General features: G+C 45.0%; 2 protein-coding genes across 3 annotated transcripts; both read left to right on the top strand.

Annotated features, from left to right (window-relative positions):
- The first annotated feature begins 4,587 nt into the window (after positions 1-4,587).
- LOC119225143 (interleukin-1 beta-like) lies at positions 4,588-6,498 on the top strand. Of its 2 annotated transcripts, XM_062562575.1 has the most exons (5): positions 4,588-4,617; positions 4,739-4,995; positions 5,121-5,285; positions 5,740-5,873; positions 5,967-6,498. In XM_062562575.1, the coding sequence occupies exons 2-5, from the start codon at positions 4,776-4,778 to the stop codon at positions 6,234-6,236; spliced, it is 789 nt and encodes a 262-aa protein (XP_062418559.1). In that variant the 5' UTR covers positions 4,588-4,617; positions 4,739-4,775; the 3' UTR covers positions 6,237-6,498. The 2 variants fall into 2 exon arrangements, with proteins under 2 accessions (XP_062418559.1, XP_037338717.2); XM_037482820.2 differs by lacking the exon at positions 4,588-4,617 and having other exon boundaries at positions 4,719-4,995.
- Positions 6,499-7,277: 779 nt separating this feature from the next.
- On the top strand, positions 7,278-16,921 carry ckap2l (cytoskeleton associated protein 2-like). The gene is made up of 10 exons (XM_062562578.1): positions 7,278-7,430; positions 8,302-8,368; positions 8,459-8,513; positions 8,616-9,745; positions 10,140-10,335; positions 10,421-10,579; positions 13,044-13,104; positions 13,506-13,679; positions 16,319-16,334; positions 16,584-16,921. The coding sequence occupies exons 1-10, from the start codon at positions 7,391-7,393 to the stop codon at positions 16,831-16,833; spliced, it is 2,148 nt and encodes a 715-aa protein (XP_062418562.1). The 5' UTR covers positions 7,278-7,390; the 3' UTR covers positions 16,834-16,921.

The following is a 16,921-nucleotide window of genomic DNA, read 5'->3' as shown; positions in this document are numbered from 1 at the left end:
AGGAGTCGCTCGTTGATTTGGTGATAATCTGAGGAGTCACTTGTTGTTTTGGTGATAATCTGAGGAGTCGCTCGTTGTTTTGGTGATAATCTGCAGAGTCACGCGTTTTGGTAATAATCTGAGGAATCGCTCGTCGTTTTGGTGATAATCTGCAGAGTCACGCGTTTTGGTGATAATCTGAGGAATCGCTTGTCGTTTTGGTGATAATCTGAAGATTGACTCCCTATTTTCTATGTCCGAGCTGTTTTTTTATCTTTTCAAAAATATGCCACGGGTTTATCAAAAAATCTATTTTATTGAGCCAACGCTTTACCAGTTAATATGGGAAATAAATGTTAAATAATATTACAGTGTGAAGTTCAACACACTAAAGTTAAAGCAGAGTGGATTCATAGTAATTTTATTGGTTGAGTTTAACGTCAGTGGGCGGAGCCAAGGACACTGAAAGTTGGCTTAAGAGGGCAAATGATGGAAATCTACCTTAAATGAAAGTATGAAAAAGAATGTAAATGTTGTTCTTCATGCACTGCTGATTGGGCTATTCATTATGGTTACGCTCTTCCACTAGTTAACTATTCTTTGTATTGTGGAATTTATGAACAGATGTTTCTCCTCTCTTGAAGCATTGCATCATTTTGGAAAGATAACAGGTTTTACCTCTCAGGTTCATGACTCAGTGAATTAGGGCACAAAGACAAGAATAGTGGAATTATTCCTCTTTAAATACCGACAAAATAGTCATTTGTCTTATTGTGAAGATTTTACTGTTTGATTCAGTAGGAAAGACCCCTTAATGTAAGACAAAATACCAGCTGAATGTTTAATCTTTTGAAAAAGACCATTGAAAGAAAATACACTTTTTTTTTTTTTTAGAACTTCCTCCAGGTAAAAAGGTGGGAGTTTTATTTTGAAAGGCAGTGACGTTAAACTCGATCAGTGTGTTTTGTCCTTTATGCACTGGGCAGCTGTGCGTCTGAGAAACAAAACTCCACATTGATTGTCCTTCATAATCGTAGAGGGGTGATTTAGGGGGCAGTTCAAACAGCAATTTCAGAATAAAAGCACTTTTGCACCGATCGCGTTTGGGTTTTTCAAAACGAATTGCCAGAGATTTGCCAAAGTTTCCGCCGCAGTAGCTTCTCTTGCCCTTGTGCTACTGACCACGGATTCATCTCCGCTGACCCCACAACACAACGCTGCTTTCTTTTTAAAATTTCATTTCGTAGTGAGCAGCCAGAGGTTTGAGGAGACTCGCCGTGTCGTTGCCTTCGCTTCAAAACCGACACTGGATGATCTTTGTGTTTTATTTCTGAACCGTTTCTTAGACACACGGAAACACAATTTCATTTCTTGTTAGTTTTAAAGATTGTTGTGACTGAGATTTGTTCATAAATAGTTTTTTTGTTCATGTGCCTCCCCCTCAATCGATTATAAATTGTACGCGGTTTCTTGTCTTTTTTTTTTTTAATTTTTACCTCAAACACTGTAATCTTTTTCTATCTTCGGTCATGAAGTTCATTTGGGATCAGAGCGAAGGGAGCGTTTTTAAGCAGATTGGATTCTCTTTGGCATGCTGTAACTTAAAAGAGAAACGATGTGTAAATACTGTTTTATCATTTTTGTCTTAATGAGTTTTGAAGATGAAGAAAGTTATTAATAAACTAGATATATTTCTCTATGGACCTTTTGTGGTTGTTTTGACTTTTATCATTTGTTAATTTTAAGTGATTTATTATGTTTGATCCCTTTGTCACTTGATAATGAGATAAACACAGACCCTGTGGCTAGATAAGATTCAGAAGTCAGCAGTAATTTAACTCCCTTTCTCCTTCTAGGTGTGTGACCCAGTTTCCCGCCTCAGGGGGGGGGGGGGGAGATTACCTGGGCGGATACCTGTCCTCTGACGTGCGCTCCGCGGACTTTTTCCGTCAAACTGGGTCGGCGGGGGGTGGGGGGGGGGGGTGACCCAGACACGAGCACGTGATCCCGCCGCAGGAGGACCACAGGTCGGATGTCGCCAAGAACGGGTTTAATTACAGCGGATCTGATGCCTCTTCCGGCCCCATTATACGTGCACGTCACCCACACCGGACGCTCGGCTGGGTTTCACTGTGACGTCACAGAGGAGGTGATGAAATGTTCGATGTCACCTGAAGTCGCAATGAGTGACTTTTGTGAAAGTGTTTTATTATATAAAAAATATGTTTAAAATGATGAAAATGGTTACAGTGATATTACAGAAGTAGCGTGAATTTACATGGGAATAATATCCCAGGACAATTTTTTTGTTTTAAAGAAATATGACATGTATCTCTTTTAATTAATGAATTAGAAAAGTAAAGAAAATAACTAAATAAACTTCCCCTTTTTCTGTTAAATGATTACTTCCTTTGTAGTTTACTTGATCACAGAATTGGTAACAGTTTTTTAGGCTGGATATCTTCATTATGGAATTTTTAACGATTTTATTGTATTCAGGGTCACGTGTTTGAGTGAAAAGTTCAAAGTGTTCTCAACACAAACCTCGGATCATTGTTTTATAGATGAATGTGTAATATTGTATTGTGTGTAGAATAAAATGAGTAGCTGACTAAACACAGAAACTATATTATTCCTAAATTTTTAAAAAGCATTAGTCAGCATCAGATAAAGGAAAGTGATTCACACAGAGGAAGAACAACATCGTGTAACTTCAATTGCGACACACCCAACTGCCAACACAGTACACATCTTCATGTCTATCAAAGAACTCTCGTCAAAAGCTCAGTAGGATGTTTTCACCTGAAAGGAAATCTTCACGGTTAGATAAATTAATAAGTTAGATACAGTCAACAAAACAAATAAATCTCTTTGGACCAATGGGAGCATCCGGCTGCTCCCTGAGTTCAGTGATTTCTTACCAAACTGGTAAAACCCACTAAACATTGGCACGTTGGCATCGTCATTGGCTTTAAAGCACCTGGCAGCATGGCGGTAGACTAAATATGCAACAACCCTATATAGTTAAAAAAATTAAAATGATCATTATTTCACAGTGTTCTCGCCTCTACGGGCAGGGTGACCTCTGACACGCTTTTAAGCATAAAGGACATGATGCTGATTTGCTGTACGGCTTTTAAACTCGGTTCATAACACAAACGTCATGAAATCACATCCCTGCGTCCTGTGAATTCAGCTGACGCAGCTTCCTCCTGTCCATCAGCTCAACAGAGAAGTGAAGAAATGTCAGATTAGGCCGCTGTGATGCAACTCTAAACGACGAGTAAGTCTTCGGGCTGCTGCTGGAATTTTTGCCTCCATCAAAACAGCAAACAGCAAAACCCCAAAAGACTTTCTCAAAGACGCAGGAGGTTTGGGTCCAGGCCACAAGACCGTGTGACAGTTCATGTGGTAACTGTGACTCCTACATTCAGAGGGATATTTGTACTTTTTTGTATTTCTCCAAAATAAAACATAAACTTTTACCCAGTTTTGACCAATTGAAATGTTTCTTCAATCATTGCTATATGTTGTTATTATTATTACACAGCAAAATTCTTAGAGTTAATTTTCCGGTGTTGGGCAAAAGTGTTAAAATCACACTGCAAAAAGTTGATTAACAGATTTATTTGGACACTTATTCCCAGTTAAATTGTTAACACTTTGTTGAGTGTTGATTTAACACTGACAAGACAATATAAACACCAGCTTAGAGTTCAAATTGAATCTCACAGAGTCAATTTAACTACCCACTGGTGTTGAGAAACTAACGCTTGAGTATTGTTACATTTCAACTTTATAAGAGTTAAAACACTTTAAAAAGTGTTACATTGACACTGTGGAGTGTGGAGCCCATGGGACACTTTAAAAGTGTTAAAATGAACTCCAATAGTGTTCATTTGAGTCTGTGTCCATTTTGCTGTGTACAGGGTCAAGTCCGTGGCCTTTGCAAGACTTACATTCTCCACATTGATTCTTCAGCACCTTTTAACGTTATATGACCAGATGTTCACACAGGAATTTTGTTTTTATATCATTGGGATGTTTCATTGGATCTAGTTTATAGTCTTAAACTGCAGTAATATATGAAAATAAACTAAATTTCCTCCAAAGTGGAAAATTACCAAAGGAAAATTACCCAATCCACCTGACCTGCAGCTCTAAAAGCTCATTTATCAACTACCTGTATCTCATTTGTTTAATATGTACAACAACTGAAGGGTAAAAAATACCATTTAGATTCAGAGGTCAATTTCTCAAGCCTGTTCTCTTCATAAAATCCCATTCAAAAGTGTATTAATCTCAACTAAGCATTCCTAAACCATGGAACTTTAACCCAGGAGGCCTGTTTTCCTGAAACCTTTTGGGTATCCGCGCTGTACAAAGACCATTATGTCATTGGTGTTGTTATTTAGCTTCTTCTTGATTCCTTCTCATGTGTGTCACAATGCCACGGCACAGCTGTGGTGTGTGAGCAGTGTGCAAGTACAGTATTTCATCACGCCGAGCGAGACCATCCCACTTCCTGCCAGGGAAAATTCCCTCGACAGCCGCTGTGTATAAAAACCAAGCAGGTCGGCACAGGCAGGCAGAACAACTCTGACGGCAGGAACGACTCCTCATCTACTGACTGAGCAGGTCCTTTGACTCTTCTTCTCCTTGTTCGTTGTGTTTTGACAAATAATTGTAAAAACTTGACAATCCCGCTGCTTTTGCCTGAATGTTTGTAAGTGACACCTTGAATGTTTCCCTCCTGCAGACTTTCACCTTCTTCGACAAAAAAAAAAAAAAAAGAGATGGAATCCGTGAGGAAGTGCAACGCCAGCGGCGCCTGGAGCCCCAAGATGCCCAAGGGGCTGGACTTTGAGATTTCCCATCACCCGCTGTCCATGAAGCAGGTGGCCAACCTCATCGTCGCCATGGAGAGGTTCAAGGGCTGCAGCTCGCAGACGCTGATGGGCTCCGAATTCCGAGACGAGGACATGCTCAACATCATGCTGGATTGCTTAGTGGAAGGTAAATCACCCCCCCCCCCCCGAGGAGACTCACCTTTGAGAGTTCAGCCCCGTGCCTTCCTGTGCACGGCGCTTCCTCTGGCGCCATCACTAACCGGGTGTGCCTCTCCCCGCCCCCCCCCTCAGAGGAGATCGTGACGCTGCTCGAGTCACCTCCACAAGTCCAGATCAGCTGGACGGGCGAGCAGCAGTGCACCATCACCGACCAGGAGAAGAGGAGCTTGATTCGGGTCCCTGACAGCATGCAGCTCCACGCCGTGATGCTGCAGGGAGGCTCCGAGGCCAAAAAAGGTGACTATAGGAGACGTTAGAACGAGAGGCGAGATGAAAAGTGAACGGTAGAGACTTTAAATCTTTAAAAGGTGGTTTATTTTGTCGCGCTCACTCCAGTTCTGCGCTCTATGTAGCTTGTGAAATACCAGGTGTAATCCAATATTAATAACAATAATTCAGCGTAAACCTAGATTCAGTTACAAGCTATAACTTCTTAGAGCACCTTCAAAAACAGAGTTTAGAAGGAAGACAGAAGAGCGCAACAATTAGAATGAATGTTAACCCTGATATATTAAACAATAAAGCACACAACATGAGATAACAGAGAGTATAAAGCACATTGTTCAAGGACCTCAAAGCAGCTTAAATCCTGTAAAAATGCCCCTAAATTACATCACAAAAGTCTTTCAGCTTTGAGACGAATAATCAACCTCCATCCTCTCCTCCTCTCCTCCTCTCCTCGTCTCCTCAGTGCTCTTGACCATGTCGACGTACCTGCACCCCGCGCCGAGCGTGCCGGGCCGAACGGTGGCTCTGGGCATCCGGGGCACCAACCTCTACCTGTGCTGCCGCAAGGACGGCGCCGAGCCCATTCTGCACCTGGAGGTAAAAAAAAAAAAGAAAACAAGACCCGCGGCTCATTGCGCGATTCTCGCTTTGTGACGCAGTGACCCTTGACCTTTGTTAATTCCCCCGCAGGCGGTTGCGGACAAAAGCGTGCTGAGCGGGGCGGGCGCGAGCATCGCGGCGGACAGCGACCTGGTGCGGTTCCTCTTCTACCGACAGGACACCGGGGTGAACAACACCACCCTCATGTCCGTGGCCTACCCGAACTGGTACATCAGCACGGACGAGCGGCAGGACAACAGGCCGCTGGCGATGTGCCTGCAGACGTCCTCGCGCTCCCAAGTCTTCAGCATCCGGGGGGAGGAGCGGTCCAGCGCCGCCCCCACGGTGGATGAAGTTTGACCCTTTGGAGAAGACGTATCACACAGATCCCATTTACTGTATGTACCGAGTACACAGAGTGAAACGCTTCGAGCGTTGGTTTGAGTTAAAGTTTCACCAGGGGATGGCATCATTGTGCTTGTCTGGTGAACACCAAGTGTATTTATTGTGCTCAATGCACTGTTATGCTTTTATCTATTTATCTATTTATGCACCGTTTTAATATGTATTTATTTTTAACTCTGCAATTGTTTAAATGATGTGCACTGAAATATTTAATAAAACCTTGTTATTTATTCTTTGTTTTATATTTATTGACTGTTCCTAATTGACGTTAGCCGTAGTCCAATCCTCAGTAGCTCTGATCTGACCTTTAGCTGAAGTCTTGTATAGTATCTTCATTTCATTATGATTCATACTTCATATACCTAATTCACATTTCACTAAATTGCTAATTAATTTGACAGCTGTACTTAAGAGGGACATTTGATTGACATGGCTGACAAAAACCCAAGCATTTTGTTAAAACCAAATTAAATAATATAAGATAAGATTATTAACAACAGTCCTGCAATCTGAAAGTGTCATAGTCTGCATAATCAAACATGTCTTTTGTGGCTTTTCCCACATTTTTAGATTAGCCTGTTTCGATCAGTTTTTCCTTATGTCCTTATGACCGAAATTATGAAATAAAATATGATCAACAAATACATTTGGATGATTAAGCAGTTATAAAGTAATTGATTAGTAACTAATTCCTAAAGTAATGTAAATAGTAATTCAAATAGTTACTAATTCAAAATATTAGTAAGAAAACTTCAACTTAATGTACCAATAATTATAATCCGGTAATGTAATGAATATGACTGCAGCTCCAGAGTTGGGAAACACCTGAAGGCCTGAAGGAATCCGTTCACCTTTTACACCACGACTTGTTTTTCTATCCTCTGCTCCAATCAGCGCTGCGCCTGAGCGCATGCGCGCTAATTTTTTGAAATTTCAAACTGTCCAATCAGAGAAGAGGAGGCGTCCCACCCGGCAGTTTCAAAACCGGATGCGCGATTTCAGTTGTTATGGAGCTGACGCTACTTTAACGTGGCAAACCAACACAAAAAGTCGATTTGTAACAACCAATTTAATCTAAAAAAAAAAATAGGAACTGTTGTCTGATAGTCATGGAGGAAGAAGAAATCGTGACAAAACTCTCCCGAAAAGGTCAGCGAGGGAATCTTACCTACCGTTAAATTCAGTGTGTTAACGCTCGTTAACGTTAGCAACCCTGCGATGTATTAGTTAGCTAATGGTTAAGCTTAACCTAACGTTACGTGTTAATTACAGCGAGGACTCGTAATGTCTAAATGAATTAATGGGATTGTATTGGTTTGTTGTATTATTCTCTCATGGACGATGTATGTTAGTGTAATTTAACAGTTAGCAGGGAGGTTGTGGGCTCATTGAGATGCCACATTAAGGTCCCAACAGAGAGGTATAAACAAGGCCATGACGCTGAGATGCACTAGTGAATGTATTTTGATTAAAAAATACAACGCTGTGGTAGTGAGGTGGTTCGTATGATATGAAGCAGGCTCTGTGAGGCATTCATTTATCCTTAAATAACTATTAAAATAGTTTGACCTAATGTAAAAAAAACAAAAAAGTTGAAGCTTCTCACACAAGTAAATAATAGCGCTGTTTAGAGTAAGATTCAGTTCATATAATGGGAATTTAATTCCAAAATAATGATACCCATTATTATTATTATTACTCGTTAGTTTGTAAAATCGTCCAAATCACACCAATGTATTTTTTTTTCTCACCGACCTGCAGCCAGATGGCAGCACGTGTCAAAAATAATCATCCTTTTCTTTTCCTGCCCCTTGGCTCCAGTGGGGTCGGCATTGATCAGCAGTTCAGTGTGGCTATCAGTTTGTTATTTTTGTTTAATTACTAAAAATGTTTTGTAAAAATATTAGGCGCACCCACTAACCCTATGACCCTTGCACGCTGTGTGCAAACTCCCTGCGGCGCCCAGAGAGTTCAGTGTATAATTGTAACGATGAGATGTGCTCATCTCCTGTTTTTGCAGAGTTGCGTAAGCAGAAGTTGATGGAATACTTATCCGGAAAAGCAAAGTTGAAACAGCCCAACCCAAAGTAAGACCGAAACCACAAACAAACTTAACGGCAAAAAAATGTCTGAGTTCATAATGACGTCTAATGAATCATCTCGATTTATGTCGTCAGGCCATACCTACGTGACGACTGTCAGTTTAAGAGGCCTGTGGGGTCTGCACTCAAGGTGGGTTTTATAGTCATGTTATCTGGTCAGGTTGAGTGCTAGATTTTTTTTCATCTCCCCATATTTTTCCTAACCATGTTGTTGTTGTTATTATTATTATAGGTGGTTTCAGGCAAAGAAAACAAGGTTCCAGCTGACAGATTCACACATGAGCGCACAAAAGTTAAAACTCTGGCTGCTGAATCGACAAAACTACAGAAAAGCACCAGAGGAGCATTTAGTGACTCCCGCAAAGTGAATGTGTCAGCCGGCCATCTCACTGGACCGCAGAGTGCCAATTCTACGAACAGGGGCTCGGCCCCGCCACAGCGTAATCAAAACCATCAGCTGACACGAAGAACGACCGCGCTGTCCTCCGGACGCAACCCGACTGCAGCGAGTCGTCTCAAAAAGCAACCAAACGCGGGAGTGCCGTCCTCCGGCAGAGCCTCTTCAAGTGCATCTGGTGCAGCTGCGACCAAATCAAACAGCCGACTCATCAGTGGCTCCAAGGCTACGTGGTCGCGTCCCGCGGCGGCGGCCAGTGTCCGGATGAGTCTCGGCCCCATGGTCAAAACAAAAACGGGGCTAGTTCCTGCAGCGATCCAGCCCAGAGACGTTCAAGGTCGCAGAAACGCGACGCACACCTCGGCCACGGCGGGCGATCCAAGCGGCGAAAAGATGCAATCCAGCACGCTGTCGTCCGTTCAGAGCAAACCGTCGCGTACCACGTGCATGAACAAAAACCAGGGCGCAAGAGCCGGGATTGGAGGTCAAAATCAGTCTAACCCTAAACCACTCGTCAGTAGAAGGTCTCAGCCCCCCTCTAAGATTCCACCCTCAAGTGGCCTGAGGTTAAAGCCACAGGGCAGCACGGCGGGGGCAGCCGCTCCGCCCGCCGAGCGGTCCACAAAGCACCGACCGGAAGCGGCGGCGCAGAAAACGAGGCCGCCGCCCCGAGTGGCCCCCCGCACATCGTCGCGGCCGGAGGGCAGGTGCGGTCCCAGAGCGGCCGGCGGGGTTCTGCCCGCCGCTGCGGCTGAAAAAAACGGGACGTGTGGCGGGACAGAGGCCGACGGGGGGCGCGGTACAGCGAAGGCACAAAGATCGAGCGCTCCGGGGACGTCCCGGACGGCGCCGCGGCCCAACGGGACCGCCGGCCACGCCACGGACACCAAGACGCCGGCGGCCCCCGTCAGGGTCCTCCCCCAGACGGAGGGCAGGAAAATGACTGCTGCCCAGGAGGAGAGAACGTGAGTAGAAGAGCACGACCATCGGTGAACGTCAGACTTCTACAGCGCTTTTCTAATCTTCTGACCTCTCATTCACTCTCATTCATACACTAATGGCAGGACCTGCCACTCATTCACACACTGTAGTCACGGCTACAGGAGCAATGCTGGGGTTAAGTGTCATTGACCCGTGGGAAACCTGGCTGTGTTGCAAAACTCTTGATTGTTCAGTTCCACCGAAGATGGAGGTGTCTGTGGGTGGAGGGTGACTGATTCCTCTCAGGAATGCTGTCCTCAGTCTTTCCACTTCCTCGAACCTCACGTGTCGCGCTCATGTGCTTCTCTGCTGTGCTTCCCAGTAAAGGAAAAATACAAATGTCAAATACTGGCTAATATGTATTTATTTGGTGTGAAGGAGAAAACTCCAGGAGTGGCGGGAGGCCAAGGGCATTTCCTACAAGCGGCCCCCGATGCCGGTCAAACCTCAGGTCAGACGCCCCGTGGCCGCGGCCCAGCCGTTCTGGGGCTCCATGAGCGAGGAAGACGAGGCCCGCTCCCTCGTCGAGGCCGTGGACCGGTCCCTGGCCGACTGCATCAAGCTGCTGGAGGAGGTACGGGGCCGTTGAGTGAGGCCCTTCTCTGTGGTTGTTGCCATCCTCCCTCTGTGCCACTTTGACCTCCCCCCCCCCCCCACAGGGCTTCCCCACAGACCGGGTGAGGGAGGTTCTCTCTCGCCTGCCGTCGGTGTCCAGGAAGTTTGCCAAGTACTGGATCTGTCGGGCCCGGCTGATGGAGCGAGACGGCCAGCTGGACGTCCTGCCGGTGTTTGAAGAGGCCGTCGGCGTCGTGTTGGAGGCGAGTCTCTTATCTGGATGTCTGCCGGTTAGGAATCGCTGTCACTGACTAATGGTGCGTTTCCACCGAGCGGTGCGGTACGGTACGGGTCGGGTCGGTACCCTTTTATTCGTGTCTCCACTGAGAAAAGTACCAAAGATCCGCACCGTACCGTACCACTTTTTGGGTACCCTTCCGTTGGGGTACCTGGCACAGGTGTTTGGTACTAAAGGGTGGAGCTAGACTCGCTGCAGAACGTTGATTGGTTGAAAGAGTGTCGTCATTTGCGCGTGCCGCAAGGGGAAAGACGACACACGAGGCGACATTTTTAAACTACAACACCGTCGCAACAATGTCGCCGCGCAGCATTACTTTAACAGCCACATATCGAAACGCAAGAACAGGATCGGCTGTTTGTACCGACCCGACCCGTACCGTACAGCTCGGTGGAAACGTGCCATAACACACCCATCACATTTCGTGAAGGACTAATCACTAATTAAATATTGTTGCCAGAGTTGATGTGAAGCAACACCACATGTCGTCATTCTCTGGTCAGTAGGGTTGGACGGTGTACCGGTACTTGAAAGGTACCGCGGTGCCCTTACGTTTAAAACGGTTCGGTTCTGACTATTTTTTGTACGGGTACTTTATTAAAAAAGCACACTCAGTGTTCCGCTCCCTGTCCGGCTGCCTGCAGCCATTGACCGGGTGGGCGGGGCTTCCAGCTCACATGCAACAGGCAGCTGTCACTCACAGAGTCATCTCAGGGGAGATGTTGACCCTCAGCTTGTTGAAGTAAAAGATGCCAGAAGTGAGATCTGGTGTTTATTATTTTACGCATTTTATTGGTCTCAAAAAGATGAAATGTCCGTGTAAAAGAGGACGTCTGCTTGGTCTTGTGTTGCATTTGCTGATGTTTGACTGTTAGGAAAGTTGTTGTCAAGCTAACAGACACAGCTACATGCTGCCATCTCTGTTTCCCCGTGTGACTCACACGCTTTTACGTCTCACGCTAAAAAAACAATCCGCGCTGGTTCATCTCCAACCTTCGCTGACGGTAAAAGGCGCATCTGGCCCCCAGATGGTGGAATGAGCTCTCCGATAACATCACGAAGGCAGAGAGCCTCTAAATCTTCCGCCGATAACTCACGGCACACCTCTTTAGACTCCACACTGACAAACTGTAGCACTAACAAATGATAGCACTTAAGTTGTACTTATTATGGCACTCTTCTATAACATGTTTTGAAACTGCTTATTTGATGAAAATTGTACTTTCTTGTTACTTGTTCTTCTGAGTTTGTATCTATGTGGAAATGCACTTATTGTACGTCGCTTTGGATAAAAGCGTCAGCTAAACGACATGTAATGTAATGTAATGTATCGCCCACGTAGCGTTGAACGCTCAAGCCCATGTGTGAGCACTTAGTAGTAGCATTAATGAGCGTGTTATAACCAGCTTGCTGGCATCGCTAACGAGACGCCTTGCTTTTCGGCTGAACTCCGTGAAACCTGTTGAAATCCGCTCACTTTGTTTATGACAAACCAGCAAGTCAACGTGCAGCGTCACAGATGCGCCGTTTACCGTCAGCGAAGGTTGGAGACGAACCAGCGCGGATTGTTTTTTCTGAGTGTGTGAAAACATGCAAAAGCGCGTGTGTTACACGAGGAAACCGTGAGATTTGGCAGCCCTGTAGCTGTGTTTGTTGGTCTGACAACAACTTTCTTACCAGTCAAACATCGAGAAAGTGCAACACAAGACAAAGCAAGACGGCAAATAAGTTACTGAATAGTCAGCAGAAATATAAACATGCAAAATGACCTACAGTTTCACTCATGTGGGCCGATGTGATCATGAGGTCAGAATGCACAAAATAATACACACTAGATGCAATTTTCATTGTCGTTTTTCAATAAAAGGGAGAAATTGCCCTTTAATTATGTGTCCATCTTTAATGTACCCAGCCCACATAGCTTTAGTTTTTTTCACCTCAAACACACATCTGTAAAATTATGTAATTCATACTTATGGAAATAACTATGTAGTCAGATACAGACAATAGGTCTACATAGCTGTGTGTAATCAATGCTATGATTTGACCCTGTTGTTTTCATTAATATCGTGCTGTGGGTTAATAGTAATATGAATGACTTTTGTTAAGAGTGCAAAAAGCTGGGCAGGAACAGGCTGGTAAAAGGAACCTTACAGATGTTTTATTACAATCATAGATAAATATTCCAGTATCTTATTTGTGGTATAGAGTATTTTGTCAGGTATAGTATCAAAGTCATAATGTTGGTATCGGGACAACCCTACTGGTCAGTAAACCAAAGTCATTTAGAGAGAAATGAAACAACTATAATATCGGCGCTAGTCTATGCAGCACAAACTAAATGGAGTTTTGGACTTCTTTTGTCTTGTGAATGAAATTGAAGTCTTTTTTACCCGCGCTGATGTTTTCCTGCTCGTGTTCTGTCGCAGCCGCTGGACGAGCTGCGGACCGTCGTGTTCCAGATCCTGAAGAAAAAGGACGAGATCAAAGGTAGGCCGGATGTTAGCGGGCCCGAGCCGCTCAGTCTCTATACGGATTTCACAATATCCAACTATTCTGTCAAATGTTCATGTATTACTATACTTTTATATTGTCATTATGTCAGTGGCATAAAACGGTCCGAAAATTGCAACAATATCGCAATATGTTGTCGCGATTATTGCACAACAAAAATTTGATATGGTGACAGCACGAGGTAAATCCTTGGTTTCATCATGTGTGCAACATAAAAATGTTATTGATTTCACCTTCGCTATTATTTAGGATGATTGCTTTTAAACGCTATTTCATTAGCACATATTTTGGTGCAACATTGAAGTGAAGAAGCACAACATTTTTCCAAGAAGGAAAGGTTTCTGTTTGAGATTTATTATTTATTTTATTTTTGCCAGCACCAGCGGAGGAGGATGAGGAGGAGGAGGAGGAAGGTACGATTCCAGCGTGTGAAAGCGCTCCGGAGAGCATCGAGAGCCCAACGACGCCCCCCCGACCCACCCGGGCTCTGATCCGTGGAGAAAGAGGAGACTCGTCCGTCGTCAAGTACCGGATCAGGGTACGGCCCACTCGTTTCCAACAACCTCAGGGGATAAAACCTCATTTGTCCTCAAAAACTTGAATCAACCTGCTTCTTAAAGTGCCGCGTTTTAAATGCATCAGTCAACTCATCGTGTTGATCTATCAACCGTATGGATTTAAATTGAAGATAATATGCATAACTATGTCTTCATTTGTTTATAGTCACACAAAAAGAAAAGAGTTTTCGTGTTCCATTTGTTTGGAAATGAGTCCAAACTGCACCGGTGCCTAATGATTATTGCAGACTCCTCTGCACCGCTTTCTCTGAAGGGAAGAGCTGCACTTTCACATTAACACACACTCCCAAGCACTCACACACACTCATGTGACCTGAAGAGCCTGCAGCTGTAGTGGAAGTGTTGCAACATCTTTCTAATGTACTATTTCCCTATTTTGGTGACCCCGGTCTCCGTTTCCTGTTCTCAGCCCGTCTTCTTCAAGGTCCCACGAGTTCAGATGATTTCCTGCATTCCTCGGTTGTAACAAGCGTTTTTTTCAGCTGCTCTGACTTCTCGGATCAACAAGGCGTTTTTGTCCACACAACCGCCGCCCACTGGATATTTTCTCTTCTTCGGACCAGCCTCTGGTTGATCCCAGTAGATCAGCTGTTTGTGACCTAAGGCCAGCCCATCGGCCACCAACAACAACCACGTTAAAGTCACTTAAATCCCCATTCGTTCCCATTCTGATGCTCTGTTTGACCTTGCTTAAATGCAAATGAGTTGGGGTCATGTGATTGGCTGATTAGCAATCTGTGTAAACAAGCAATGGAAGAGGTGTACGTGGTGAAGTATATTGTATACAAGCAGGGACTGGTGAACTGAAGTGAATCATCATTCAACAGCTCAGCCTCCTGTCACCTCATTCGGGTTTACCTTTAGTTTGTTTTTTTAAAGAAACGACGCAGCAGAGAAGAGCAATTGCTAAATGGAGTGAGTTGTTTTCCATCCCAGGGTTCAGTGAGTTTCGTAGTCCGGACGTCATCCATCGGAGGAGAGGCAGTGACACATCCATCATTTAGCGGACGCTTTCATCCAAAACAACTTCCAATAAGTGCATTTCAACCAACAAGGATACAAACTCAAAAGTGCAATTTCATTAAATAAGCCAATTTACAACGTTCTATGGATAAGATTCGTTTTAGGTGCTGCAATGTGTTTGTGTTTTTAGTCGAGGTAAAGTCTGAAGAGGTGGGTCTTTAGTTTGAAGACGTAAAGGCTCTCTGTGCTCCTGATTTCACCAGGACAGCAAAGAGTTGTGATCTTGTTGAGTGCTTTTCTATGAGGGGTGTAATGGTAAAATATGTTATAACAAAAACTTATGCCAAAAGAGTGATTATTGTCTGTGTTGAAGCAATGTGAGAAGAAAAGGGAGACCCAAAAGTTGTCTTTTGCAGCTGTGTGAAGGAGGACAGTCAAACTATCCTTCACCCGAATGCTCGTTCAAAGGAACCCTCTTTGCCTTCATTCGTTTCCTGCTGGATTTATAACTTTTCATTTGTGTTATCTCACAGGTGGTTTAGAGTTTCAGGCTTCAGTAGCTCTCGTGTCTGCGTACCACCAGAAATACACACACACACATGAAGGTCATAAGAACTCAGCATTTTCACTGCTCAGAGACGCCATCTCCACAGAGCACCGTGATACGTGCCTGTGTAGTTGACCTCCTGCTTGCAAGCAATAAATGGACTTTCTGCAACTTTGATCATTCATCAAGACTCAGTTTTATTAAACAAATCATTCTCTTCTACCGAGCTTATTGAAATATTACACAACAGGGGGAGGAACAAGCAGATTGATGCAGAGCGGAGTGTGCGGGTTGGGACTGGACCCCATCCACTCACAGCATGGTAGCTGAGGACCAATGTTTTGTGCATGTGGGCGGCCACTGGAAACCAGTGAACAGAGCTGCTGTAGAGGACGAATGGCGCTGCTACCCCCCCCCCCCCCCCCCGATCCAAAGCCCAGTTTATGCTTCTGTGTTGTCGGAGAAACGCAAGGACACGCAGACACAAGAGCCCCTTTTGTGCCTTTTCACCCCCCTCTTGCGTGTTTCGACCCATTTTTCTAGACTATTGTCAAAAGCTATGCGAGTTCACACAGCCCACAAGGCTGTGATTGCTCCACTAACTGCATCCTTAAAGGAGTCTCACATTTTTGGTTTCATAGCATAATTGAAACAAACTTTTTTTTTTCCATGAGAGAATGTATCCGTACACATGACCACTGATACAACCCGTCATTGGCGGACTGTAAGGATGCGCGGATGGCGTCCTTACAGTGGACGCAGATCTCCGAAAACGCCAGTCGACGGGTGAACAAAGTTGTGGAGGAAAATACGGGACTAATATGTCCGTGAAAAAGGGCGATGAAAAGCAGCGGTGGCGATGAAAGTCTAAATGAATAAACAAACCAACATCTTCTACACACAAAGACGTCACAAACGTTACTCCGCCTGTTGTTCTGGAGGTGAATTGCTTTGCAAAACGCAGAAGCATGCGGCAGCCTTCACGCATGCAGTGGACCGCAGTGAACTTTTTAGGAATAGCAGCTACTTTTATGGAAATGCAATTCTTGCCTTTCTGTTACGGGAGGAACTCCAGTAGTAAGAGGACATGGTTCCGACACAGATCCTCCAAGTTTCTGGTGAAGGTGTAAGTCGAGGTGATTGCCGGCTTTGTGAGTAGGAGGAGAGGGACTGAGTGACGGTGCAGACGAAGACCGTATGGGTGATGTGTGGTTGCATAATTTAAAACCGCAGAATCAACAACACATTTAGCAGACTAGCTTGGTTTAAAGAAAATATACTTAGTCATCACGAAGTCATGGTTATTTGTGGAGCTGGACACGCTGATTTGTTCTTCCTCTCTCCTTTTCTTTTAGCGGCGCGCTGAGCCAACAGGGGGAGCCGGCGCGGGTCAAAGGCCAGGAGGTGCGCTTCCTCACGCCCGTGCGCCGGTCGGTCCGCATCGAGAGGTCCTCGCTGCGATACCCGGCGTCCCTCCAGGACCACGACCTCTGCGTGGCCTCCTACGGCGACCTGATCTCCGAGGAGGAGGAGCAGGAGCCGATGTACGTGTACCGGCAGAACGAGGCGCTGGACGACCGGGTGTCCGTCCGGCTGGTCTACGACGACGCCGTGTAGCCTCCTCCTGGGGAAGAGAGTAAAGATACGGACCCTTTCCCAATACCTGAGACGGCGAGAACAGACTCGAATTCCCGTGGGAATCGAC

Source organism: Pungitius pungitius, chromosome 5 (genome assembly GCF_949316345.1).
Source record: "Pungitius pungitius chromosome 5, fPunPun2.1, whole genome shotgun sequence".
Lineage (NCBI taxonomy): Eukaryota > Metazoa > Chordata > Actinopteri > Perciformes > Gasterosteidae > Pungitius > Pungitius pungitius.
The sequence above is the reverse complement of the archived record's forward strand: the minus strand, read 5'-3'. Positions and strand labels throughout refer to the sequence as shown.

What these genes read in the sequence shown, in the direction of transcription:
- LOC119225143 (XM_037482820.2), top strand. Translation starts at nt 4,722, where the DNA reads ATGTTTCCCTCCTGCAGACTTTCACCTTCTTCGACAAAAAAAAAAAAA. An exon ending in GCTGGATTGCTTAGTGGAAG is followed by an intron (nt 4,996 to 5,120) that starts GTAAATCACCCC and finishes CCCCCCCCTCAG; the next exon opens with AGGAGATCGTGACGCTGCTC. An exon ending in AGCCCATTCTGCACCTGGAG is followed by an intron (nt 5,874 to 5,966) that starts GTAAAAAAAAAA and finishes ATTCCCCCGCAG; the next exon opens with GCGGTTGCGGACAAAAGCGT.
- ckap2l (XM_062562578.1), top strand. Translation starts at nt 7,391, where the DNA reads ATGGAGGAAGAAGAAATCGTGACAAAACTCTCCCGAAAAG. An exon ending in CCGTCGGCGTCGTGTTGGAG is followed by an intron (nt 10,580 to 13,043) that starts GCGAGTCTCTTA and finishes GTTCTGTCGCAG; the next exon opens with CCGCTGGACGAGCTGCGGAC. An exon ending in GAAAAAGGACGAGATCAAAG is followed by an intron (nt 13,105 to 13,505) that starts GTAGGCCGGATG and finishes TATTTTTGCCAG; the next exon opens with CACCAGCGGAGGAGGATGAG.